The following is a 27,855-nucleotide window of genomic DNA, read 5'->3' as shown; positions in this document are numbered from 1 at the left end:
AAACAATCATAATAATAAAAATTAATCACTTACTCTAAGCTTTGCAAAGAACCATTTTTCTATTTCTAGCTTTTAATTCGCATTAAATTAATCATAAATTGAGAAAGTTGTTTTGAATCTAGACACAACCATTTTTACATACATACCTAAATATAAACTTACTTACAAACAAACAAATAAACATACATCCAGTAAATCAGCCAACCATCCAACAATGCAAAAATAGCTGAGTACTTTTGAAATAAATATTTATAAACCAATTAAAATAGCATGAAACTCATTATATTTTTTCGCCTCCCTTCAACAATACTAAAACATTATTAAAACAATAATATTTATTTTATTAAAATTAATTAACTTGATTCTGAAACAAAAATAGAAGCACATAATCATATATTTACAAAAAAACTAATAATTACCCAACACTTAAGTACTGTAGTAATTAATTAATAAATAAATAAATTAATATTATTTAACTATCATCTTTGAAGCATTCAGATAAATTATATTATAATATATTTATCTATGCTCAAGACTCCTTTTTTTCTTAAAAATAAATTGCTTCTAATTTCTGGAACAGAACTAATTAATTATTAAGAGAGCATCAAACCAACTATCAAGTTATTAGCAAGAAAATATGTAATAGTGTTCAAATAATTGCAGCTGAATTTGATGTATGTTTCCAAATTTAAATTAACCCATAAGCCTTTTAAACATGTGGAGAGAACTTTTAGCCATACTTAATGGAGCAAATCATTACTCGAATAAATAAATAACGAAAGTCAAATGAAAAATCTTAATTTCTAATTAATTAATTACCATAATTAATAACCTTTTCAATCAATCAATCAAACAAACAAACATACAGACAATAATAAATTATTATTAAATTATTGGCAAGATAAATAAAATATCCAACCATTTTTAAAAAAAAGATAAAACAATAAAAAATCAAATAAACAAACAAAAACTTACTAGCCAGCCAACGTACATATAAGCCCCTTTATTTGTAAAATCCTAAATTTCTTTGTGTATGTAAAAAAGAGACTATTGAAATAATAATTCAATAGTTTCAGAATGTCATTAAATTTATATTCTTTGAAATTACATTAAAATCTATCTTAAACTTATTTATTTATTTATTAACTTAACTTATTTATTTATTTGTTTTCTATTTCTATCTACAAATTTTGAATACCATTTTTTTATTGAAAAGTAAGTTTTTAAATAAAGATGATTTATCTATCTATGATAAAATATAATTAGATATTATGACAGAGATTATAGCTATTTATTTCAGCAAATTAAAATTTAACAGATAATTAATTAGATTCATTAATTTGACATGGATCTTCTATGTTTATGTATGTATGTATGTATCTTATTTTAGAATAGTAAAGGATATGCTATTTTAAAAAGAATTTTCTAAATGCAAATTTTTGATTAAAAATTACCAATATTTTAGAGATCAATATTTATTCTTTAATTAGTACATTCGTAGTGTATTAAAAATTATAATTTTAAATTAGGTTTTACTGATAACAAATGTCTTCAAACGATCAACCAAAGACAATTAGAGACGCCATTAAACTTGGTGTAGAAAATGATATCGCCAAAGCAAAGTACTTCTAAGATAAATCTGAGGAAAGACAACTCGAGAAAATAGAAATTAAGTATTAAAAAGAGATGATATAAAAGCAATTTTTTACTGATGAGAGAAAACCTGAATATGGTGAAGAAATGAGAGTTGCAAAATACGTTGATACTGCTCTTGGTGACATTAAAGCTTTTTTTAAGGGCATCATTGGTGATGACTATGAACCTAAAAATAATTTTTCTTTTTCATAAAAGTAAAAAATATTGAATTATTTGTACTTCAGAAACAAAGCTGATATGGAAAGCCCTCTCAAATATAAATCAGCATATGGTGGTATTGAAGAGTAGGACATGTATATATACACTCTCGAAAACAGAATTTAAGGTATAAATAAGCTAAAATTCGATAATAGAGTTTTGTACATTAACTAAGTCGCTTAATGTCAAAATCGTATCAGATTTAATGGATTCTTTTGGGGAATCTTCGCTTCTAGTATTTGTTGGGGTACTTTTATGAGAAAATAATCAATTATAAGAAAGGTCTGTCTGACTTTAACCTTCACGCATATAGGAGGTAACTATTAAAAAAAAATAATTTTTTTGTTTAGCATACAAGATTTATATTTAAAGTATTTTATAGTTAATTATTATAATTAAGCAAGCTTACTATTAAAATAAGAGAAGATTAAAGTTTAAACTATAAAATAATGATAATATAATTTATTTTTTAATTTTATAATAGGTTAAATAGCATCATATAGAAGCATCGATAGAGTATTTGATTCATTGTATCCAATATTCTTGAAAGACTATGATCAATTCTTCATTGATGAAGAAAATAGAAAGAAAGAACATGCAGAGGCTGGTGGTATTAAAACTGATGAAATATAAATTATGATAGAAGAAAATATGAAACAAATAAGGAAGGGCAAGAAATTAGCTTAATAAAAAGATGAAGAGTATTTTGAATGAAATCATATAGATTTTATTTATAAAAAGGGATAAATAGGTTGACATTCTATTTCTCTAATTGATTAAATAACAATAAATAGTATCAAACTTCTTTAACTGTTTAAATTTATTAGATAATTAATTATATATTTCTTTAACTAATTTATACTAATTGTAAATATGTATGTGCATCTAAACACTTTATATATATATATATTCATTGCAGTTTTTATTCATCCATTTTCAATTTAATTCAAAAGGAGAATCCTTTCATAAACTCTTTTTTAAGGATTTTCTTAAATATTTAATGAGAAACTTACAAGACTGTTAATTGATTTTGCTTTATCAAACTGCTTAATCTTAAAATAATTGGCATATTTCCTGTATGTCTTGTTAAAAGGACGGATGCACATTAAATTACTTGATATATTAAAAATTTTAAAAAGTATTTAAGAATAATATGTTGAATTTAATCAAATTACTTGATGCAGATAGCAAATTCATATCTGGGAAGTTCTTTATGTACAAAAAATCTTCGTAGAGGGCCTCAATTAGCTATATAGATATCTTAATGAACACTTCTAAGGTATTTGAGGCTACAAGAGGGTCAAGTAGTTTTAGAAAAATCATGACTTTGTCAACTAATAGCTCATCTCTTAGTGTGATTTAGAAATTAAATGAAGTTAAAACTGTTTATTGAAATTAATTTTAAACTTACTTAAAAGTTGATTAAATTAAATTTTTATTTATTTACTTTTGTTTTCTGTTTTTAGGATATCTAGTGGTATTTATCATTTTAAAGTAAAATATTATAGCTATAAGATAATTAAATTCAATTTGTTTACCTTGTTTGGTGTATGAATAATTAGATATGTAAATGATATTATCTGCACATATCTAACATTTCTCATATAACTTTCAATTTTAATAAGAAGTCTTATTATAAATATAATGTTTACTTATAAAGTTACCTTCGATGAAAGCATCAGACAAACGAGACACACTAGCTACAAGTCACTCTTCAATTCACTATAATTTAAAGTGTTTCATTAAAAAAGATTAAGAAAATGAATAAATACTGTGGATTCCTCTCTAAGTAAAAGTGAAATAAGTGGATAGAATGGAAATGGACAATCGTCTCTACTTCAAGCAGTTCTGAACATTAAAAAATGTAAGCAATCAAATCTGCTGGAATATTAATATTTGACTTTTTTACATATTCCTCATGACGCTTTTCATTCAAATTGTGCTTCAAAAACTCTATATTTAATTTGAAGTATTTGTAAAAAAATATAATATCTTTGAAAATTGGAGTTTAATATAGGTAAGATACCTGTAACTTTAATCCCAAAGAGGGATGGAACAGACCATACAAGTTAAGAACAAAATTAAAATTATTCAAAATTTTAATGATGGTTCATTTTCATAAAACAGCAAGCACTATTTTAAATATTTATCAAATAAACACAAACGAAAAATATAGTTTTTGGTTAAAAAATTAATTATTACTTTATAATAATTAATTTTTCTCCTCTTAATTTTGAAAAAGCAGCCATTAAATCTTACTAAATTTAAGTTGAAAAATAGTTAATTAAAATTTATATGATTATTTATTTTACAATAATCCTAAATATTTGTGAGAAAACAAACACATAAATTATACATAAAATTTAAACAAAAAAATTTATTAAAAGACGTTATTTAAGAAATAAAAGTTCGGCTATTTTTTATTTATTTGTGTTGCGTATAAAATCATCTAAAAATTAGATTTTTTAAAAAGTTAAATTTGATTATTTGTCATTATATCAAAAATAATTAATTAATTTTTAAAATCACCTATTTTTTTTAATGCTAGAATTTAGATCAAACTAAATAATAAATAGTAATGATTATCTACTTGAGGTATTTATTAATTTATTCTCTCTTTATCCTTGAATTTAATAAATCAGTTAAATATATTAAAAATTCATTAGAGTATTTCTATCAATTTTTTAAAGGAAGGTAATTTACTCTAGAGTAGAATTTAGTTGATACTATTTTGTTATATTTTCTACTTAATTGACAATATAAATTATAAAAATACAGTAAATTTATTACCCCAAACAATATGATCAGTATTTGTCGCAAATATAAAAATTCACCAATTTATTTAGCTTTTTAAAGAAAAAAAAATTTAAAAAAAAGTCAAGCTAATTTGGATAGGAAATTTGTTAATATGATTAATTAATTTGTGATAAACAGTAAAAAAATATATTTGAAAATGTTAAATGCTGCTTAGCGAGCGAAAATGAAAATATAGAAAAGAAAGTGATTATAAATGTTAAAAATAATTAAAAATAAAATGTTGTTATTAGTATTTATTAAAATATTGTTAAAAAAGGCTACACAGTTGCCATTCGATCAATAAAATGAACAAATAGAATGAAATATTTATTTCGAATGATCGATTTAAGAGTAAACACCTTAATAACTATATGGTAATTAAGAATATTTGCAGTATCAACGAAAAAAAATATTTATATTAATGAAATGAATCAATTGGTTTTTAATTTTGATTTCAATTTTTTTTGATATTTTCATAATAATAATAGTATGTTTGTAATTTAATTTATAGTAATATATATTATTATAATTTGCTTTAGCTTGGATTGATTTCTCTATATTATTAACTTTACCAATGACTGCAAGCAGCCGATAATTAGATAAATACATTCACTTAAGATTCATAAAAAAAATACAAAAAATTATGTTATTACAAAGTAAAAAATTCCGTTTAATAAAGAACATACAGGTTTTAATTGATAATAAGCATAGAATATCATATAAAAGGCAAAAATTAAAGGTTAATTCTAGGCTCAATAGCTAAACAAATCCAACATAAGATAAAAAAGATGAGTAGCTATTAAAACATATGCCACTAAAATCCGTCGCATTATACTTATCAGCTAGTAAATTAATAGTAAGCAAACTATAAAACTTCTCCTATTAAAAATGACAAATGCTCGCCCTGTACCTACTTTGATGATTCTGTTGAGCAAGAAAATTTTTAAGCATAAGATGACTACAATATGGATAAAATACAATTTTAAAATTAGGATTGCAACAATTATCTTCATAATATCAGCAATCTGAATTTAGAAAATGAATCTACTGTTCTAAAAGATGACAATTATATTGATTAAAATGTAGACTAAGAAAATCTATCATTAAGTAAGCTACTCTCTACTAAATTCATAAACTTTTTTATTATTATGGCAAGTTTTCATATTAAAATATATTAATACTTTTTCAATATAAAACAGTGATGGAATCAATTCCTGTCATAAGAGAGCTTATGGTGCTAGCTGAAGCTGATTCAAACGGAAAGATTTAGTTTAACAATTTTTTTAAACTCCTAAAAAAATTGAAAATATGCTCAAGTCAAGTAATTATTAGATCAATTTATTAATTTACATACAAAAACTTAATTGAATGAAACAATAGCTCAAATACATGCATGCAAATAAGAAACATAGAAAAAATCAAAAAATTAAATATCCAATCAATAAATAGATAGATAACAAAATAGGATGATAAGTATTTTCAAAAAGCTACTAACGAATATAAAATGAGTTAGAAATAAGTTTTCCATCAATTTTTTTTGTTAATAAATAAAATAATATTAGCAATTAAATTAAAAATGGGATCTAATAAACAATCTAACAAAATATATAATTAATGAGTAACAGAATGATTAACTGATTAAATAACTAAAATATAATTTAAATTTAAAAAAAAATACAGATTGCTGAATACTTAACATATACATAAATTAATGTTTTACTTTAATTTTTAACATTAAATACTTTTTTAATCCATATTAACATGTATCACTATAAAAATTAAAACAGGTTGAAGCTCAAAAAGTCTTTATACGTATTAGTGGTCAGAGTTATGACTTTTGCTCTCATGAATGTAAATTATTTTTAACTTTAATCTTAATTTAAAGAACTCAGGATGTATTTTTAACCACCAATTTATCAGAGTTTTGTCATTCATGAACAAAATTTATATTTAATATTTGATAGGATTTTTATAAAGTTAGTTTAATTATCGAATTTATTTATTTATTAATTAATATATTTTTTTTATAAAAAATTAGAGTTTTTCTTGTTTTTTAGTAAGGAATTAAAATCTTTAAATTTAACTGAAATAGCAACCACAGAATTACTGCTAAGACTTGGTATTTATTATTCATTTTAGAAATTAATATAAAAAATAATTTTTAATTTTAATTTTACATTTATTAATTGCTAACTGATTGATTGATTATTTAGATGATTTTATAGTCTTCTATAAAATTCCTACTAAAACTAAATGTTAATTTAAATAAAATTAAAAAAAAAAGTTTTGGAGTTTTTCAGAGTATTAGGAAAGGAGAAAGTTTAATTAGATTTAAGAGATTTAATGATCTACAGCAAAGCACATTTAGATCTTGATTTAGACTTTGTAAAATATTATTTATGATTTTACTAATTATTTGATTTAAAGTATTTTTTGTATTATTTTGATATTTTGACTGAAGGAAGAACTCACACAGTCTTTATTATTTAATAGTTTTACTGGAAATATATTATTTATTTTTAATTAATTAACAAAAATATGAAAGATTAAATAATTTGTAACCTAAATAAAATGTCTTATATTTATTTTCATAATTATATAGATATAACTTCTTGAAATTTTTGAATTCTATGATAATATTTATACAGGAGTCATTAAAAAAAAATAGTCTATAGTATAATTCTTTTAAAACTGTGCTCCAAAGATTACTAAAGTTATAAGTGATCGCTTTGTTTATCAATTAGAAGATTTTTTATAAAACCAAAGACCAAAGCTAGACACTTCTACTACTCTTAAACTAAAAGTTTATGACGATAAAGAAGTAAAGAGTGGTTAAAAAAGGGCATTAAACACATTTGACATTAAACAGGAAAGAGAAAGTATTTAGGGATTGCTTAAGAAAAATTTCAATCTTAACTTTGAAGTTGCTGTTGAGGAAAATAATGATAAAGAAAATCAAGTAGAAAATGAAATAGAAGATTATTTTTAAGAGAATCGCCCTAAAAATAAAGGTTGGCTACAAAGAAAAAGCAAGAAACATCAAAATAAATGGTCAAATTTATTCTTTTACATCTACCACGATAACTCACACTTAGTTTCTATCAAACCCACTTCTCTTAAAGTAAAATTATATCATTTTAAAGCTGATAATACATTTATTTTAGATTAATCTTACATTTTTTATATTCTTAATTTAATTAATAGAGAGAAATAAGCTGCCTCAATATAGAATTATTTAAATGCAATTTCATAGAATTGCTAGATTATTAGGAAACTAGGAAGGCAAATATGGAAAGAAGAAAGCTTAGAAACAAAAATTTTATGTCAATGACAGAAGGAGATAAATTAAATACTTACAACAACTCTAACGATGCATCAAAAATGTCTAATTCTAATCTTCATACATAATCAATTGCAAGAAAAAATGAATTATAAAATTTCTTTTTATTCGATAAATCCTCTAACAAAAGTTATTTAATAAGATCAGAGGAAAGTATTACTATAATGAGCATTATTTCCTTCCACAACAAAACAGTAGTCCTTAATGAAAAGAATGATAAAGATTTAAATACTAAGCTATAAAACTTTCCTGAGTACTATAGATAATACTCTGGTATAATTGAAATTGCAATGTGCGATAAAAAATCAATTAATATATCTTACACGAATCTCAACCAATTTTCTTTCAAAAAATAATATCTTGTCATAGATTAAGGTAAATTAATAGCTTTCTATGGTTTATTATATAATATATTATTTGATATGAATTAATAGGTAAATGTAAAATATATAACATCAAACAGAAAGATAAAATAAATCTTATGGAATACGAAATTAAATTAGATCCAAAATTACCTCATACTCCATCATGTCAATATTCTTTTATGCTTGAAAAAACTGTCAAGCCAGATTAAAATAACAATGAAGATGAAGCTAAGAAGAAAGAAGAATAAATACAATCCTAGCATTCTTCAGTAGTTGTTTTCAACCCTTCAAATAATACGATAAATAATGAAAATAATAAAATGTAAAATAAATTAAGTATAAATCTAGGAGAAAAAAGCTTAAAAAATGAAATTACTACTAATATATTAAGTCCTAAAGTGTTATAATATAATTGCTAATAATAACAAACTCCAAATGGTCAGTAGCAGAGTAGCAAATAAGGATTCTTTTCAAAAATTCTGTAAAAAATCTATAAAAAAACTCCAGATCGTTTAATAATTGCTGCTGATAGCGAGTATAAGCGCAAATAATGGATTTTCACCATTAATTTCCATAAAACCATGTTAGTTAGAATGAAAAAGAAGAATAAAGCTAGCTTTTGTTACTACCAAAGTTTCAACACAAATTAATTCTTTAGTAATCTAAATACTCAAGAAAACGAATTAAATTAAAATTTGCACACTTTAAGTATTCACAATAACTTGAATATTAATTCATAAACATTAAATGGATCATAATTAAATAATATAACTCACTAGCAACAACTTGCTTTAATTAAAAATAAAAGATAAAATAACCGCTCTTAATTTGGTAGTGGAGATTATAAATAAAATGGTCAAGCTTAAAACAAAAACAATTTAAAGCTAAGTGAAGTGGAAGGTGATAATGATTACTATGATATTTTTGCTTAAAAAGATGTTGTAGAGGAAGTAAAAGAGGAAGATGATGAACACAATGATGATTCCCCAAAATAAGCATTCAAATATAATCCCAACGATTATTAAAACAAAATTCATTCAACTTAAGCAGCTGCACATACTTAAATGCCTTAAAATATTTATCACACTCGTTAAGGTTCACAAAATTAAGTCTTGAATACAATTAATTCTATGAACAATCCTTAATACACCTCGAATATCCAAAAACAGTCAATTCTTAAAAGTAAACTTTTTAATATTATCAAATTACAATAATTTTTAAAGCTAAATTCAAGATTTTTATTTAAATAAGCTAAATAAAATTTACTTTAAACTAATTGAAAAAAATTATTTTTGATGAAATAACAAAAAAATTTTAGATTTTACTTTAAAAATTTATCAACTTTTGATGAAATAAAATTGAAATTGGATTTAAATAAATAGTTTTTATTTTATTGAATATACTTTAAAAATAAAAAATTATTTAATTAAATAAAGCAACTGAAGAAAATATGTACACAATGAGCTTTCCTTAAAATAACCCTCTATTTAAAAAATCGATTGTTATGTTTGATAACAATAAACTAATAATGAATTCAAAAGAAATAAAAACTTTTACTGATGAAGAAGTGTGGTAAAAGTTTATAAAGCATTTTTTGGCATTTAATCATTAATACAGTGAAATAGATTTATCTACTTAAGGTACTTAAGTGGGTGCAGATAATATTCATGCAACAGTGAATAATTGTTCTTACCTAAAATCGACTAATCACACATAACCTTTGTCAAAAAGTACACCTTTAAATAAGTTTTTGAATCATAATCAGTTTATTTTTAATGGAGTTGAAAATCATTATGAATAAACAATAGAATAAAATAACCAAAGTTTAGAAATTTAAAATAAAGTAAATATAGACTTATAATAAGAGAATTAATTTAATGAACTGCAAAGTTAGAGGTATTTACAAAAGTAAAATATGACAGGAACTCGTTTCTAAGAAAGTTCTGTTTTCGAAGAATTCGAATAAGAGCATATTGAACCTTGTGCTTAGAAAATAAATTTTAGATAAATAGTTATTCAAAAGTAATTTTGAGAACAATATTTAAACAATCAATCTTTACAAATGTATTATTTTTTTAAATAAACAATATTAAAATAAATATAAAAATTAGATTTCTATTTATTAAAAAAAATCTACGATAACTTGATAACTTGATTTCTTTCAAAATTAAAGAAATACAAAATAATAATGTACATAATAAAAACAAAATAAATACTAAATAATTTTTCCTAAACAAATAATTTAAATGTTTACTTTATATAAAATGTTAAATGTGTAATAAATGTAATATCTATTTTATTATATACATGTTTTGTCTAGCTTTTTGATGTTTACTCTTATTATAATATTACTTTTACTTTCATATTTCTTTGAATTTGATATATTTTTAAACTTTTTTATATTTGTTGATATTCTTCAATTTTTTAATATTTAAAATTAAAAGTAAAATTTATGAGTTATTTAATTAAAATAAATAATATTCTTAATAATTTATTAATTTTAGTTGTTCATAAAAATCAACTCACTATTTTAAAAATAACAGTAAAATTAACTCAAAAGTATCATTTTAATAAATAATTTAAATACTTTTAACAATTAAAATCAAATTAATTAAACACACTCAAATTTTGCTCAATTATAAAAGTTAACACCATAACTTTGATATAAAATAATTATAAAAATATCCAATATGATTCATCTATTTATATTTCTATTTTAAACATAAAATAAAACGAAAATATTTATCTTTCATTCAAAAATTAAAAAAATAATAAAAATTATAAAATTTTCTAGATTTTAAAGAAGGCTTGTTAGACGATGATCCAGAAAAAAATAATATAAACTTGCAAAATATTAAAACTAATTTGTTTAATTTCTTTAGAAATATTTAGAAATAATATTTTATTTTTTTTGAAAAACTAAAATCTTAAATTTAAGAATTCTTTGCTTTTTTTTATTTAAAACTTAATTATTAAGTAATAAACACAATTTTTAGATTTATTTAAATAAAATATAAATTATTTACTACTTTTTAGAATTCGAATAAAAAAATTTTAGAAGGTAATGATAAATAAATCAATTTAAAAAATATTATTTTTTAATTTTTAACAAAATCTTCAAAAATCAATTAATTTTATCTTATATTTTATTTTGAGGCATTAGATAATTTTATTACGATGGATTTTTACAAATTAGATACAGAATATTCTTGATTTAATGATTGAATTGGCTGATAAAAATTTGATAGGATATAAAAGAGATGACTAATTAATTAATTACAAAAACCAGAAATTATTAAAAAATTTTAATAAATTAATAAATTATTTAATTATTAAGAAAAAGTACTCAAATTAAAACTTATTTTCATATAAAGTAAAATTAAAAATGTCAGATTTGAAAGATAAAGCAGCTTAATTACTCTTTTCAAAAATATCGGACATAGACACTATTTGTTATGATAAATGTGTTAGCACTCCCTAAAAAAAGTTAAATAATAATGAAGAATATTGCTTAAGTAATTTGAAATTACATTTTTACAATTTATTAAACAGATTAGAAATATGAATTAATTAATTAGTTGCTTGATTGCTTGCTTTTTAAAAGTTATGAATTCCAATTAAATAATTTTATGATTTTATTATTAATAAACAGAGTCATGCACTATAAAATTGATCAATGCTTTAAATTTCATGCATACTTTAAATGAAAATGGTGGAGTTGATAGAATTCAACCTTCTAAGTCCAATTACTGATTGAAAGTAGAAGAAGATAAAAAAAACAAAAACTCTATTCGCATATTCAATTTAAATTCATATATCTATAAATTAAATTTATATTAAATGTACATAGTAAGACATGAAATGGTTGCCTAGCTTAGATACATCTAAAATCTTCCTTTTTTAAATTTACTATAACTTTGTGAAAGTAATTTATAAAAATAAGCATTCATACAAATTTATGTTAGTATTTCTATTGCTGAGTAGATATTTCGATTACTGCCAATTAAAATTTATTTTTTTCTCAATGAAAATTATTTGCCTGTTGTAATCAGTATTCGAAAAATTTAATATTCTAGAATTAAAGGAATAAATTAGAATAAAAACTTAAAAATATTTATTTTCTCTCTTGATTTATTTTTTCAAATCTATCTTCAAAGTATAATCAAACAAACAAGATAAATCAATAGCAGAAATTAATTAATTAATTAATTTTTTATCAAAATCTTTCTTTTTGTTTCTCGAATATTAAAAATAAAAATATTAGCAAGTAATCAAACACAAATCATGATATGTATCAACAAAGTTATAAAATTATGTCAAGAAATTTAAAACAGATTTAAAGCAGTTAATTTGTATTAAAAAAAATAAATCTTAGATTGTTAAATATGAAAATCGTTTAAATTTTAATTTTAAAAAATTATCCTTTTTATTTGGAATAGTCTTTGAATGCATAAATAGTTTGTTTATTTATTTATTTTAATTTGTACAAATATTAATTTATCTTTGTAATTAAATATTAATACACTAGAAATAATTGTATTTAGGAGTTTAATTACTTTTTGAATCAAACTTATTACTAGTTTAATGGCTAAAGAGGAATGTTTTAATAGTTTTAGTTATTATATTAAGCTGGTGGCTATTGATAGTATTGCTGAGGAGGCTATTATTAGTAATATTACTAAGGAGGTTAATAGCTTTACTAAGGCTAATATTATTAATAGTTGCCTTGATAGTTTTGTTATTAGTTATTGGAATTGTTTTTAATGTAATTTTAATAAATGTAATTTGCTAAAAAGGCTCCAATACCAATTACTAATAGCATTATAACTAATTTACCAAAGCCACTAAATGTACCACTTTTTATTTGATGACCTTCTTCGTCTTCTGGCTACAAATTAACAATACCAATAGCTTGTCTATCATAGTCAAATATGTTATATGTCTATCTCATAAAAACATCTCCTAATATCCACATATTGTTAATGCCCATATCAGGAAATTCAGCTACCAAGTATACACAAAAACCATCTTAATACATGATGTAATATTCTGGTAAAATATTAATTATTTGGTCATTATTATCAACATCTGTAAAAGTTAAACTAATTGTTGGGAAATTAGGTATTTGTTTCTAATTACACACACATATAAGCAATCCAAACTCGAAGCATCCTTTATTGCTTGATTTTTCTAATACCGTCCTATTAAATGCTTAATAATCAGCTGTAGGCATATGAATCAAACTAGTACCAGTGTCGATCAAAGCTAATCTTAATTCATTTTTGCCATTAAAAATGTCTTACTTATTATATCTTGCTGAACGCATTTTAATAGCCCAATAACTTTTGCTTACAACCTAGAAATAATTTATACTGTCTTCACTTATTAACTAATCATCATATCCACCTAATATTAATTATGAATTCTTATCTGTTGCCATGTTTTGTTGGTCTTTTGAATACTAACTTAAATCAATTGAAGAAAGCTTAAAAGAAAATTAATTTTTTTCTATTTTTTTCTCCATATACAATTTATTAACTAGACTGTCCTTTTTAGATACACCCATTCCCATTATTCCATCACTCTAAATTTAATTTTAAAACAAATATTTTATATTAATATATTAGCATATTAATAATATTTTACCTAGAATCCATCTAAATCTTAAGCTTAAAAGACAGAAAGAAAAGGGTAAAAAGTAGACTTATTACCTACAGTGATTAAATCTTTCGAATTATATCCTTTCACTTTGCCTTAACCGTATGCAATATCTTAAGTTGTATTAGAACAAGTATTTGTTTGACATGTATATCTACTATTTGCAAAAGTGCATTACTAGCATTAATCCTAAGGTAACCAAAGCTGATTCGAGCCTGTATCAAAAAGTACTGTAAATTACTAATTTGATGATCCAACTTTGATTTAACCAATATATTAAAAGTTAATAAAATTTGTGAGAGTCACGATTTCTTTGAATGTAGAATAGCTTCTATGAATATTTTCTTCTATTTCTTGAGGTGTTGATGCTAAATTTAACTTATTTATCTATGCTTTATTTTATTTTTCGAACTTTTAAATTATTTGCTAAATCTTTTGATTCCTAATTTTTTAAAATTCTCCAGATGTTACACTCTTTATATCAAATTTTTATCTTAAGGTATGTACAAGATCAATTTCTACCTTTTCTGAGCATGCTACTTAGTTAAAAAAGATGGATGCTAAGGCAATTAGTATAAATAGTAACTTTTAATTCATCTTTTTTGTAGAAAAACAATTAATTAATTTTTAATTTATAATATTAATTGTAATACTAAAAATTAAGAATTTTAATATCTACAAAAAGTATCCATTGATTATTAAAGGTAATATAGACAATTTAAAATATAAAAATAAACACTTTATTAGAAGATATAAAATAGATAGGTAGTACTAGCGCACATTTGAACCTTTAAACTTGTAATTATTGTTAAATCTTAAATAGGTTTGTTTATTTCTTTGCATTCCAAAATAATAAAACCCAGACATTATTTTCATGTATTTAATAATATTAAATGAAACTAATCTCATTAATTTTTCTTTAAATTTTGGTTTTCATCTTTGTTCAAACCCTAAAAAATAATACTTTAAATCCAAAAACCTACAAATTTAACCAAAAAAAATAAAATAAGTAGCAAGTTAAATTGACTATTTTTTCAATTTAATAAATAAAATAAAATAAAAATAGCTTTTGAAAATGGAAAATTTAAAATTAAATTTTATTTTTTAATATTGATTAAAGATGTTAACATTGAGATAAACTGTTGGATAATTTAATTATTCTTAAATATTTCTACTTATTAAAAAATACATCATAATATTTTTTTTAAATAACTAATAAAAATAGTAATTAGATTTTTACACTTAAAAATTATTTTTATTTTTCTAATTACAAAAAAAAATATTTGGATTTAAAGTATTTAAAAGTTAAAAGGTACCATTAATTAATTAATTACTGATCGTTATTATCTCAATTAATTAAAATAGATTTTTACAAAAATTTAAAATAGTATTTAATTGAAATTAAATTACATAATCAATCAATCTATAAGAAAACAACTAAAGTTGCATTCTTAAATTAAACAGATACATAAAGGTTTGCAGAAAATAAGATAAATAATTAATTAAAATATTCTAAACTTGCACTAATAATTTTAGAATTTAAAATCCAATTTAATAAATAAATAATTGAATTTCAATAGGCTGAACGTATTTTGAATACTAAAAAGAATCTTTCATTAGCATCTTGAGTAACTATAGCTACACGAATAGAATCATCAGCATTATTACGAATGATTTGCATTACAGGGGAACAGGAAGGAGCCCATTCGTGATATAATCTTTCATCAATCATTAAACCATTATTAATAGGAGAGATTGGGTTAGACAAACGAAGGAGCTCATCACTTGATCCACAACTTAATAACATATAGTTGCTTTTTTTGTTATCGAATGGGTTTTCAAAAAGAATTAATTCTGAGACTATAGTTTAATGTCCAACGATTTCTCTCTCCAAAGTATTGTTAGCTAAGTTCCAGATTTTGATTTTGGAGTCAGAGCCACCAGTGAATATGATGTTAGGATCCATATGAGAAGAGTTTATACTGTAAACATGGCAAGTGTCTTCAATTGACTTTTAGAAGGTGAAAACATCTAATACTTTACGTTGTAAACCTACATTAAATACATGAGTTAATCCCCAAACTTTAATTGTTTTATCACTTGAACCACTCAAAAGCATACTACCATCTTTTGAAATAGTCATGCAGTTAACAGGTCCACCATGTTCTCTCATTTAAGCCAAAGGAACTCCATTAAGAACATCCCAAATAATTATTGTGCCATCCTATGAAGAACTTAATAAAGTTCTACCATCCTTGACACTGATTAAACTGGTAACAGTTCCAGTATGACCCTTCAAAACTCTAATTGGGGAATGTTTTTATATATCCCAAACAATAACTTAATGGTCTCCCATACCACCTCCTGATGCCAAATATAAAAGTTCCTTTTCTTTCTCATTTTGTTAACGATCTATTTATAAAATTATTAATGATAAATAATTAATTATTTTGTTCTTTTTTAATTAATTATTTTATTATAAATTATTATTTTTGCTTGTTATTCATTTTTTAATTTAATCTTTTTTAAAATAATTTATTTAAAGCTATTTATTTGTTAAAAAATTGCTTGCTTGCTTGAATTTAAATTAAAAAAAAATTACTTTGCAAAAATTTGGCTAAATTTGAGCCCTTTTAGCTTTTTCCAATGTTCATTTCTGAAGGGAAAGCTCTAAATCCTCTAAGAGCGTTAACTGATGACTAGTGATAACCTTGGAGACTAGCTAAATGCTTATTTAAAGTAATATTCCAAATCTTAATGGTTGAATCTTTAGAACCTGTAGCTATAGTATCTTCATTAAGAGCAAACAAACACAAAATTGAGTCATTATGTGAAGTTGAAAATTTAGCTTCGATAGAAACTTAAAGACCCTTTTGAGGTCTGTAATCACCAATAACTGATGTTCTATCTTCAGAAATAAGGGATGTGATAGTTGGACTTACCTAAAAATTAAAAAATATCCTTATTCAAAATTCCTTAAATTCAAATTCAAAAATAATTAATTATCATCATGATAAAATTTCTTATTGTTGATTCGAAGTAAGTAATAAAAAATGAAATTTGAATAATAATTTACTGTCATATGTCTAAACTCAGGGAATTAAGTTGCATATGCTAAATGATTTAAGTTTCTAAGATTTTCACTTAAAGAATTGATAATGTTCATCTTGATTTCTGTTAATAGAAGTTAAGAAGTTTCGGAGTGATTGTAAAGAGGTAAGTGGAAAGATTGCTTAGATAATTCATCAGAAAGGAAATTCAAAAGCTTCTTTTCTACTTCCTTTTCGATGTTGTCAATAGTTGCTTGAAGCTTGCACTTTTCATCCCTCAATTTGACTATAGTGTCTGTAGCTACAGGATCTCTTCCATAATAAGTAACCATATTCAAAGTACTAATATTCTAGTTAGGTGCAGAAGTGTTATTCTTATTTGAAACTAAATAGGATTTTTCTTTGAAGTAGGTAACTCTTTCCTTCAAATTAGAATAATTTTCTTTATAACGATTTAGAAAGTCATCAAATTTAGAATGAAGTGTCTGACGTTGTTAATTGAACATTTCAACTACATCACTAATGGTTTAATCGAAATCTATATCAATTTTCTTCTTCTCTTTTGCAATGTGGGCTTCCATTTTTTGAACAGCCTCATCTTCTTCACCAATGGCCTAAGTTACAGAACGAGGAAGAACTAAATGTTACAAATCTTGAGCAAATTATCTATTTTATATTTATATTAAAAGATTGAAATGGGTTTTATATCCAATTATTAAAAGTCTCCATTTAATTATTTGCTAAATAAATGTTTTTCTATTATTTAATTTATTTCCAATTACCTTGAGGAAACGGTGCTTTATCCCAAATTAACATTTTAACTCATGAAGAGTTGATTGCCTGCTTTTCTATCACCCTTTCCTGAATCATCTTATCCAGGATTAAGCTTTTGTTGTATCTAATTATTAGTTGTATTGAGAAGTTGATTTCCTCCAACCAAATGGCTATTGAATTTGCCACCAGCAGCTCCACTTGGAGCAGTGGAATAAAAAAGTGGGTTATTAATTTTTCTTTCTGGTACTCCTTATTGAGTGTTGCTTACTCCTCCTATTTGTTAATTGCTAGATTGAGGAGGTTAAATTAATCTAGGATTAGCTACTATTTAAGATTAGTCAAGAGCTTTGTTTAATATAGTAGAGTTAGTCAATGATGATGCACTTAAATTTGGTTTTGAGGTAGGATTAATCTTATTTTTGTTATTCGACATCATGACTGATTCGCTTAAGCTCTAATCTTCTCCACCAATAGTACTTTGAGTCATGATAGGATTTCCATGCTCATCTTTTTTAACTGCCCTCTTTATTTTAATCTTTTTATTTTGTAAATCTTTAATCTTCGAGCCGAAATCGAACTCTTCGTAGATAGTGTTCATCATTTTTGTAAACCTAAACAAACAAACAATAAATAAATTCTTTCTTTCTTGCTTTACTTTCTATAAATTTTTTGTCAATTTTTATTAAATTTTATTATAAATAAAGAAATAATTCCCTTTTTTGATAATTTAAAATATTTAAAATGATAGAATCGCTCAGCTGCTCTTTCTAATAAAAATATAAAATATCAAAATTTTTATCCTGAAAATGAACACATGAAAGATATTTTATTAAAATAATCAGTAATTTTTCATTTTCTATTTTTCACATTATAAAAATCTGATCTAATAATTAATATAAAATAGAAGATAAAAGTTATCTTTCTTTTTAATCATCAAACAAACTAGTTGATTTATTTTTTGTCTATTATTAATTAATAAATCTCTCTTTAAAATATTTTCTATTTTTTACAAGTTATTTTAATATATTTTGACAATCAAAATATAAATTGAACTTTACTAATAAGATTTAATTCTAAAATAATTAATTTCTTATTTAAAATTTCTGTGAAATAAAAAAGTAAGAAAGAATTTGTTTGTGATTTTGAATTAATAAGTCCTTAAAAACAATTTGACTGACTTAAATATTGAAAATTAAATATTTTTAAATAAAATCAACAAAAATAAATTAAAAATTAAATGAAGATAGAGATCAATTTATTGAGAATTACATATAATTCTGTTAATTATTTAAAAAATAAAATTTATATCAATAAATATTACCAAAATTCTATGTACCAAATTTAAGTAAATTATAAATAGAGTTTGCTGCAATTAATATTTTTAATAATCATTTGGTAGCACTTATTTATAATTAATCAAAATTAAAGAGAATTATATTGTTAAAACCAAGAAGCTCAATAGAAGTAATTTGAATTATGTTTTTTTATTTAAAAAAAAACTTTTCTTTTTAAATAATTTGAACTTTCATAAAGATGATATGAAATAAATTGATAATAACTATAAAATGTTTTTAAATGCAAAATTTCTAATTTAAATTTTTATTCCTTTAATATAGCATAATTTTCATTAATTAACTCCTCCCTAATACCCATTTATAAGAAACAAATAAAAACTTTTCCTCAGGTTTTCGGTTGGGCATATATTTTGAGGAATTATGGTATATTATTATAATTATCAAATGCACTAAAATAAATATATGTATTTTCCATACTTTTTAAGAAATCTTTCTCACACATAAATAGCAATGCTTTTTAATTTTAAGTTAGTATATTAAAAATTAATCAAATTTTATAAATTTATAATTTACACTAATAAAAAAGATTTTTTTTTTAATAAGATATTCAAATTATTTTAGATGAAAATACTTTTTATTAGAATTAAATCTTTTTTAATAAAAAACTACTATTTTGATTTTTAACGACTTTTTATTATCGAAAAAGCTTCATAGTAATAACAATTTTTAATAAAATTAGCAATAATGCCAATAAATTGTAAATGAGATATTAATATGAAACATAATACTTTTGAGAATATTTTACTATATTTGTGATTAAAATAACTCTCTAAACAAACACCTAAATTCTTACATTATATTCGTTTGAAAATTTATAAAAATATAAATTAATTTGATTTGAAAGATAGAAAATAAATTTTTTTTTTTTTTAAATTAGTTAGTTAATTTTTTATATAAAGAAGATTTCTTAAAATAGATATTTATTTATTCTCCTAGTTCAATTTTAGTTATCGTAAACAATAGAATCTTGAGATTCTTCGTCGTCTTATTTAGGTTTAGTTTTAGGTACTGATTTAAATTAAGATTCTGTACTTTAGAATCTGCCTTCCATATAATTATTTTCTTCTAACATTTTATGACTTAAACTTACAAGCTGAGTTCTAGAGTTTACAAATTTCTAATTAAAATAATTTATTTAGACATATTTATTTTTATTTTTTATATTATTTACTTGCATAAAACTTGGCAAAGGAGAATTTGGATCTCTTTCTCTGGGTAATTAACGCTTGAAGTCTGGGCAAGTGGTACTTTTTTTGAAAATGAAATAAAACTTATTTATTTAATGATTATTTTTAAATGAGTTTTTACTTTCTAAATATAACTGATTTAGTTTTATAGTTATCGAAATCGTAGAAATTTTCATTATGAGTTAAAGCAGCCTTATGGAATGGCCTACGAGAAGGTATTTTTTGGAAAAGTGGGCCACTACTTCCTAAACCTCTTTTACCAAACTCGTAGTTGGGGTGATAATCTGGTGCAAATTCTTTATTTTCATATATTTTATTATCTTCTCTTCCAATAGTTTTTCTCATGTTAAAAGAAGGAACTCTCTTCATATTTGACCAAGTTTAAGATAGATGAATAGTTTCAAATCTATTTTCATGGGGATTACCTTTTTAGTTCATTAATGTGTCACCTCTTAATTTATTTTTATATAAATTCACATTATATTTCATCAATATTTATTAACAACTAAATCTAATAATTACCTTCCAAGTGATCTTCCATATTCAATTAAACCTTGAACCTTAAGTGGCAATTTTTCAGGAATTGGTCTTTAAATATAATATAAATATAATTAATTATTTCCTGTATTATTTATAACTCATTTTTACTATGTAAGCTCTTCATATGTCACTTCTGGTTTTTCTGAAATAGGTTTCTAATATTATTTTTTATATACTTCAAGGATGTTCCAAACTAGCTAAGGTGATCTAATTATAATAAAGAAAATCTATTAATTAAGCACTTATTTTTATTTTTCCTGAATAAAAATTATTTTTAAAGAGAAAGCTTTACTTTTCGAGAACTGTATATCTAGGATGATAATACCCAACAGGTTTAGGCGGATTTTTAATACCCTTTATTATATTTTTTTTAAAGAATTTGAATAGATTAAAAAACAGAATTAAAGCAAAATATGTATTTTATTTACCTTTATCTAATTCAAACGCTCACGTGAAAGCTGCTTATCAAATGGTTAATTGCCTTCTTTTTTATTTTTATCTTTATCCTCTTCATCTTTTTTTGCGTCATCTTACTTCTTTTTATCAAACTCATTCACTTTCTTTTAAAAAAAAAATATTATATTATTGATTTAAAAACTTACAGTTTTGAAATGCTATTTTAAGATTCAAAAAACTTAAAAAATAATTTAATTAATTAAAATATTTTATGAGAGTTGAAATTAAATTAATTTTTACATTTTCCAATCCTAATGAAGGATATGACGAAACCTTAAGCACTCTTTTTTTATTGTAAAGTATTTCATCTTTCCTCTAAAATATAATGTATTTTTCAGACGTGAATCTACCGGCCTTAGAAAACATTCCCAATCCTGAGGGATCATGTAAATCAGTAACATACGCCATTTCTCAAATGAATATTATTTCTAAATGCAGCTTTAAATGTTAATTCTACCCTAAAAAGTTTGAAGTAAATTCGATTTTATTTGACAAATTAATAGTTTCTACTATATTATTATATATTAATCAATCTTATCAAATTTTATTCTTACATAAATCAATTAATTTATCGAAGTTACGAAAGAAATATGTAAAACTGCATTCTAAAAAAACCTGATAGTAAATCATTTAATGAATGAATGATTCATCTTGAAAATTCAATTGATTACTAAGATTAATAACTTTTCTTTTTAAGCGTTTTATTTATAAACATTTCTTCTTATTTTATATGACTATTTTACTAAGCGTTCAAAAAAATTAAAATTATTTTTATTGAATTTACATGACAATAATAATTTAAATAAATTTTTATATGCTTAAATAATCATCGAATCACATTTTTAGTCAAATAACATTGAAGAAGAATTAGCTTTTTATAGCATAAAAATAAAGATAAAGGTAAATCATAATTAATCAATATTATTAATCAATATTCAATCATTTGAAAATATGAAAATCATATAAAAATATCTTAACGATTATTTGATAAAAACTTATTGTTTTAGGCAGATTGCATTCCTTAAATATATTTTCATTTTAAAGATTTTTTTAATATTCAAATTATATTTTTGTTAATTATGAAAATAAAAAATTATTTTTTAATTAGCTCTGAATAAAGAATTTAAAGCAAGTATTTTATAAATACTACAACAAATTATTTAATATAATAGATCTAATTATTATAAATCAATTAATATTGTTTATTTGCAAACATTAGTTTAATTATTAAATTTTGTTATTTAATTAATAAGAAAAAGTTTTACTTTTACAAGCAATTAAAATTTGTATTAAAAAATTAGATAAGAATCATAACTCAATAGTTAAGATTGAAAACAGGAATTGCTTTTTGGCATAGAATAAATTAAAATTTTGAATAGTTAGTTAACCATATTTACTTAGGAATAGATTAGAGATATATTAAATGGAAGGCGAGTAGTTATAATAAGAAGGAACTAAAATTTAATCAAAAAGCAAGCCTATAGATCCTGAATTTAATTTAGATGATGAAAAGGAAGCATAATATGTGGAAGCGAGAGCTTTAGAAGATCAACCTTAAATAAATTTAAATGCTTTACCAACTAGACTTTATCTTGAAAAAGCAATTCTTCCTACTGTATACTAAGCATTAGAGGCTTTAGAAAAAGAAAGACCAATTAATCCTATAGAATTCTTTTCATATTATCTAATTACACATAATCCTTATTCTTAATAACATGCTAAAGTACCCTTAAACAGTTAAGAATCAAAACCTGTTATAGCTCCAACTTAGGCTGAAATTAAATGAATAATTGATTAAATATTATTGTTTTTTATGTTTAGTCTTAGATTTCTCTTAAAAAATTCTTAATTATTAAATAATTTTAGTTAAAATGTTAAAAAGTATTTTCAAAAAAAATATAAAAATTTGAAATTTTTGCAAGATATTTTTTGTCATTCATTTAGCTAATGTTTTTATTATCAAAATAAATTATTTACTTAAAAATGAATTTTTTTTATTTAATTTTTAAACACAAAAAAACAACTTTTATCTTTTTTCTATTGATAAATTTTAAAATATTTTTTAAAATAAAAATAATCAATTAAAATTGATTTATTAAAACATACATTTTTCCATTAAATTTAAGCTCTTTTTTAAAGGTTAGTCTGTATTATTTAAATTTATGATTACTTTAATGTTTAGATCTTATTACATTCTTTAAATCTATTCAATATAATTTTTTATATATTTGGTAAATTTTACTATTTAAACAAATGATGAAGGTAGAACTTACAGATAAAAAATCAATTTTAACGAGGTAAGATAATGGAAATCCATTTTAAACTTTAGGCAAAGAATAAATTCCTTCGTTTTATGGGAAAAAATAGAAGAAAGAATTGGACCTATCAAGTGAGATTGATAAAATACTTGGTGGAGTAAAGACGGCTAGAACAGGAATTAATTTTGTTAGGCAAGATAGTAATCAATTAAAAAGAAATAATTCTTTTGAGAATTAAACAAATTTTCCCTAAATTAAAATGTAAAGTACTTCACCAAAAAGAGAAAATTCTCATCATTTAGTGAGCGCAGAAAAAGGAGTCGTTTATAAATTTAAATAAAAAGATTTAAGTCCTAAATCTAAAAAAATAACAATTGAGAAATCATAGTAGAACATGATATAAGATGAATAGTAAGAAGAAAGATTTCAATAACAAACCAAATAGAAAAAGCAGTAAACTGATAATAATCAAAATTCTGAGATGATTAAACGTGTGACAAACTTAAGCAACGTTATTTATATCCTAGGAAACTACTCTAATAATCTATTAGAAATATTAGAACACCATGATGATAAAGAAAAATACACTTTAGAGCTTATAAAAAAAATGAAATCAAAAGAATTTCTTTCTTCTTAAAAAGAGAGAGTTGTAAACATTAAAAGGCTATACGAAAGGTTTTTTATTGAAACCTTAATAAAGGATGGACCTAGTAAAGAAGTTAATAAAGAAATTGCTTAAATTATAGGACAGGAAATTTAAACCATCATAGAGTATTACGATTAGTATATCAACAATTAAGAAGAGTAGTTGAAAAAATTTAATACCTTCCAAGACAAAGAAATTATTTTGATAACTGATTTTTAGGAGGCTCTTAAAGTCTTGATGGATACATACAATTATTATTTCAAAGTAAAATTATTTTCTTTTAAAAAATTATTTCTCCAACACATAATATTTCTAATAAAAGGAATTAGAAGTTTTTGGTAAAAGTAAGCAAGACTATAATGTTTATATAAAATCTTTATACTAATTTAAAAGTATTTTAAAAACTGACCCAAGAAATGATAAAGTAAACTAAATTATTCAAGTATTAATTAAAGCAGTTTTATATAATATTATATGTGATAGGTTTGTAAGCTGTTTGAAGATTTAGAGGATCTCTTAAAAAGTAACTACGAAAAAATTGATAATGCACTCATTAAGATTGGAAAACTAAATAAAGAAAATGAAGAATTGACTAAAATATGTTAAGACTTACAAGAACAAAGGAGCCAATTTTTGCATAAAATGCTCACAATACAGACCGATAAGTAGGGAGCAGGTAATTAATTAAGTTATGATAAAAATAAGTCTTATTTATAACATTTTCTTTTTGGAAACAGAAAGTAATGAGCAGGATCAGAAACGAAACTCAATTAGCTCTTAAAATTCTAATATAAGGATATTAGAAGACTATTACACTTAAACAATTGAGAATTTAAAATAAGAAAATAAAAGATTGAATGAATAAATACAAAAACAAAGCAAGAAGATTCAGTTATACAACAACATGTTTAAAGATAACAATAATAATGCTTCTTAGAATGTAAATAATGGCATGCTTAATTCAGCCAATTTAAACTAAAAAGATAAAATAGAAATGGGAACTAATGCACATAATAATAGTGGGGTTTTAAATAAGAATAATTAATAGGATGATATAAAAAATAAGATTAAGCAGTATTATACAGCAGACAAACAAATTTAATGCACATTCGTTGTTGAAAAGAATCCAGTTTTAAAAAAAGAAAATGACATAACACATATTATTATTTAGCCTATTATATATCTGAAAAGTGCTACTGTGTAGTCTAAAGAGTGGACTTTAATGGTTACAAATGCTGTTTTTTCAGATAAGTTTTTATCTGATATCATGGATGAAAACGACCTACGTCCCTGCATACCAATGAATATTTATGTTTGTGAGTGGTTTCTAAAAAAATTTGGAAACAAAGATGTTGCAGAATCACTCATGAAAGGTAAAGAAATGAATAAATTATATTTAAAAAAAAAAATATTTTTTTTATAATGAAGATTATCTTATTAGCTTAAAAAAGTATGGGAAATAGAATGAAAGATTTAAGATATTTTGTGAAATATGCGGGTTAGATGAGCTATTAGAATAAGACTAAGATAACACTTCTTATCTCTACAACAATACAGCTTATGCAGTTTAAATAGGTTAAATTATTTATTATTGAATTTTAATTTTATAAGTTTTCTATTAAAGGTATAAATAGATAGAGATTTAAAAAGACATACATGAGAACTTAAGAAACTGTTACAATCCTATAGAAGATAGCTTATTTAGTAAGAATGACTAACAAAAATTACTATGGTTAAAATTAGTACTTGCCTTTATATCCTAATATTTTACAGAGGTGCTTGGACTTAGTTTCAAACGACTACAGTCTTAGAATATGGGAAACAATAGCTCAAGAAGAAAATTTATATAAATTAGATCTCTCTGCTTTAGAGAGCAAATTTAAAAGGATAGTAAAATTAGCAAAAAAAAAAAGTGAAACAGACAGTAATATTTTTTAATTATTTTTTTAGGTACAGCAAGATGTGATTCAAAGGACAAACGATCCTTTAGGAGTGTATACAGGAACATAACAAGAGTAAGAAGACTCTTATATTCGGTTCGATACTTTGTGTAGATGCATATTAGAAACTATGGTTGACTAAAGATTCTTTGAGCTAGAAGGAGTATACTCTTCCTTAAAATTGAAATCTAATCCAAGATTTGAATGTCTAATTGGGTTTTAAGATTTTACCAAAATAGTAAGTAAAGTGCTGCCTAAAAAAAGCAGTCGTTGGTTAGAAGTTACATACAGAGAATTTTGTTAAGGTAAAAATATACAAATATAAATTTTTAAAGATTAAATATATCTATTTACAAATTAAAATATAGGAGTAACAACCGAAAAAACACCTCTCAATGTAGCAGTTATGAGATTAATACCTTTTCTGGTTAACGATGACTGCATCAAATAAAATTTTTTAAAGATAAAAGCTCCTAAAGCAATATAAGAGCTAGTAAGTAGAACAGATAAGTTTGAAATGACTGATGATTCTAAAAAAGATGATAGTAAAGGTAAGTAAAAATCAATAACTTCAATGAATACAGTTAAAAATCCAAGTAAAACTGGAAATTCTATTATGGGAAATATTTTAAATAAAAATGGTTAGTAATCGAGCTCAAAAACAGCAAACAGTACTTCTAACAATAATAATAATAATAATAATAACAGTAATTCAACTACAGTATTTGATCCATAAATTGAGTAGTAAAAATTCAAAGAAAGGCTCACTTCTCTTTATGACACTGTTAGTTAATTAGGGTTATTAGAGGAAACATATAAAATGATGTACCCATTAATTAAATAGCTTGAGAAAAAAAATTAGAGTTTATTGGCTTTGCATACCAACATAAAAGAAGACTTCCTTACCCTTCCTGGATCAGTTGTAAAATAAATTAAATATGAATAATTCGAGGAAAAAACTAAAGAAGACATGATATTTGCTATTGAATCTTCTTGGGAAAAATTTAGAAAGATATTAGCCTTTATTACAAAATGAATCAATGAATGATTGATTATTGCTTAAAATAAATTTAATTAGTTTTATATATTTAATTGCAAAATAATAAATTATTAAAATTCTAATTATTTTTATTTATTATAATTACAAAATATCTGAAGCAAATAGTTCTTCATTTAATAACTGATGGCTAGTTAGTTAGTTGATTTTAATTTTAACTTCGAAATCAAAAAATAAAATAATAATATAATGATAATGATCTTTAAAAATTAAGAAATAAATTTAATAAATAATATTTATGAAAGTAAAAAATTTAATACATTTTTATTGAGTTTTTCATTATATTTAACCAAAAGACTTCCTTCGATATATACTTACCATAAATCCTCAATATGAGTGTACAAGTTAGTGTATTAGGGATAGTATATTAAGATTTTTTTACTAAAAACAGGCAAAAATAATAAATTAATTTTAAAATTTAGAAATATTATAAAAATACAATAAATATTTTAAAAAATTTTTTCGAAATTGGTATTTGATAAATTTAAGTTTTTGAGATTATTTTATTTCAATACCTTTAATTTGCAAAAAAAAGCTTTAAATAATTTTTATATAAATAATTAAACAAAATCAAAGAGT

General features: G+C 22.6%; 9 protein-coding genes across 9 annotated transcripts; 5 read left to right on the top strand and 4 right to left on the bottom strand. All coding sequences in view use genetic code 6, as the record gives it.

The window, feature by feature from the left end:
- Positions 1 to 1,545: 1,545 nt before the first annotated feature.
- TTHERM_00082180 (hypothetical protein) lies at positions 1,546 to 2,568 on the top strand (the record flags this gene model as incomplete). The annotated part of the gene is made up of 2 exons (XM_001012563.3): positions 1,546 to 2,170; positions 2,339 to 2,568. 2 exons carry the CDS (start codon positions 1,546 to 1,548, stop codon positions 2,566 to 2,568), a joined length of 855 nt encoding a protein of 284 aa, XP_001012563.1.
- Positions 2,569 to 2,800: 232 nt separating this feature from the next.
- TTHERM_00082190 (amine-terminal domain cyclin) lies at positions 2,801 to 4,103 on the bottom strand (the record flags this gene model as incomplete). Its single annotated transcript, XM_001012564.3, has 7 exons — positions 2,801 to 2,967; positions 3,030 to 3,236; positions 3,302 to 3,325; positions 3,393 to 3,462; positions 3,519 to 3,576; positions 3,627 to 3,807; positions 3,881 to 4,103. 7 exons carry the CDS (start codon positions 4,101 to 4,103, stop codon positions 2,801 to 2,803), a joined length of 930 nt encoding a protein of 309 aa, XP_001012564.3.
- A 1,335-nt stretch (positions 4,104 to 5,438) lies between these two features.
- TTHERM_00082210 (hypothetical protein) lies at positions 5,439 to 10,387 on the top strand (the record flags this gene model as incomplete). The annotated part of the gene is made up of 9 exons (XM_001012566.2): positions 5,439 to 5,757; positions 5,850 to 5,971; positions 6,438 to 6,501; positions 6,689 to 6,769; positions 6,935 to 7,035; positions 7,253 to 7,771; positions 7,855 to 8,365; positions 8,425 to 9,537; positions 9,792 to 10,387. The coding sequence occupies 9 exons, from the start codon at positions 5,439 to 5,441 to the stop codon at positions 10,385 to 10,387; spliced, it is 3,426 nt and encodes a 1,141-aa protein (XP_001012566.2).
- Positions 10,388 to 11,740: 1,353 nt separating this feature from the next.
- On the top strand, positions 11,741 to 12,108 carry TTHERM_00082220 (Tim10/DDP family zinc finger protein; the record flags this gene model as incomplete). The annotated part of the gene is made up of 2 exons (XM_001012567.1): positions 11,741 to 11,870; positions 12,008 to 12,108. The coding sequence occupies 2 exons, from the start codon at positions 11,741 to 11,743 to the stop codon at positions 12,106 to 12,108; spliced, it is 231 nt and encodes a 76-aa protein (XP_001012567.1).
- An 811-nt stretch (positions 12,109 to 12,919) lies between these two features.
- TTHERM_00082230 (eukaryotic aspartyl protease) lies at positions 12,920 to 14,637 on the bottom strand (the record flags this gene model as incomplete). The annotated part of the gene is made up of 2 exons (XM_001012568.2): positions 14,002 to 14,637; positions 12,920 to 13,939 (listed from the first exon to the last, which is right to left on the bottom strand). Exons 1-2 carry the CDS (start codon positions 14,608 to 14,610, stop codon positions 12,920 to 12,922), a joined length of 1,629 nt encoding a protein of 542 aa, XP_001012568.1. The 5' UTR covers positions 14,611 to 14,637.
- Positions 14,638 to 15,343: 706 nt separating this feature from the next.
- Positions 15,344 to 18,528, bottom strand: TTHERM_00082240 (WD repeat protein). The gene is made up of 4 exons (XM_001012569.3): positions 17,846 to 18,528; positions 17,090 to 17,729; positions 16,616 to 16,955; positions 15,344 to 16,425 (listed from the first exon to the last, which is right to left on the bottom strand). Exons 1-4 carry the CDS (start codon positions 18,436 to 18,438, stop codon positions 15,587 to 15,589), a joined length of 2,412 nt encoding a protein of 803 aa, XP_001012569.3. The 5' UTR covers positions 18,439 to 18,528; the 3' UTR covers positions 15,344 to 15,586.
- A 1,601-nt stretch (positions 18,529 to 20,129) lies between these two features.
- Positions 20,130 to 21,783, bottom strand: TTHERM_00082250 (hypothetical protein; the record flags this gene model as incomplete). The annotated part of the gene is made up of 8 exons (XM_001012570.3): positions 20,130 to 20,309; positions 20,364 to 20,439; positions 20,501 to 20,830; positions 20,902 to 20,967; positions 21,028 to 21,126; positions 21,212 to 21,273; positions 21,348 to 21,479; positions 21,616 to 21,783. 8 exons carry the CDS (start codon positions 21,781 to 21,783, stop codon positions 20,130 to 20,132), a joined length of 1,113 nt encoding a protein of 370 aa, XP_001012570.1.
- Positions 21,784 to 22,798: 1,015 nt separating this feature from the next.
- On the top strand, positions 22,799 to 23,161 carry TTHERM_00082260 (Dpy-30 motif protein; the record flags this gene model as incomplete). The annotated part of the gene is made up of 1 exon (XM_001012571.3): positions 22,799 to 23,161. One exon carries the CDS (start codon positions 22,799 to 22,801, stop codon positions 23,159 to 23,161), a length of 363 nt encoding a protein of 120 aa, XP_001012571.1.
- Positions 23,162 to 23,628: 467 nt separating this feature from the next.
- Positions 23,629 to 27,255, top strand: TTHERM_00082270 (hypothetical protein; the record flags this gene model as incomplete). Its single annotated transcript, XM_001012572.2, has 8 exons — positions 23,629 to 24,543; positions 24,602 to 24,703; positions 24,763 to 24,955; positions 25,017 to 25,652; positions 25,708 to 25,854; positions 25,904 to 26,169; positions 26,230 to 26,524; positions 26,588 to 27,255. The coding sequence occupies 8 exons, from the start codon at positions 23,629 to 23,631 to the stop codon at positions 27,253 to 27,255; spliced, it is 3,222 nt and encodes a 1,073-aa protein (XP_001012572.2).
- Positions 27,256 to 27,855: the final 600 nt, after the last annotated feature.

The sequence above is a fragment of the Tetrahymena thermophila genome, assembly GCF_000189635.1.
Source record: "Tetrahymena thermophila SB210 genomic scaffold scf_8254697, whole genome shotgun sequence".
Lineage (NCBI taxonomy): Eukaryota > Ciliophora > Oligohymenophorea > Hymenostomatida > Tetrahymenidae > Tetrahymena > Tetrahymena thermophila.
The sequence above is the reverse complement of the archived record's forward strand: the minus strand, read 5'-3'. Positions and strand labels throughout refer to the sequence as shown.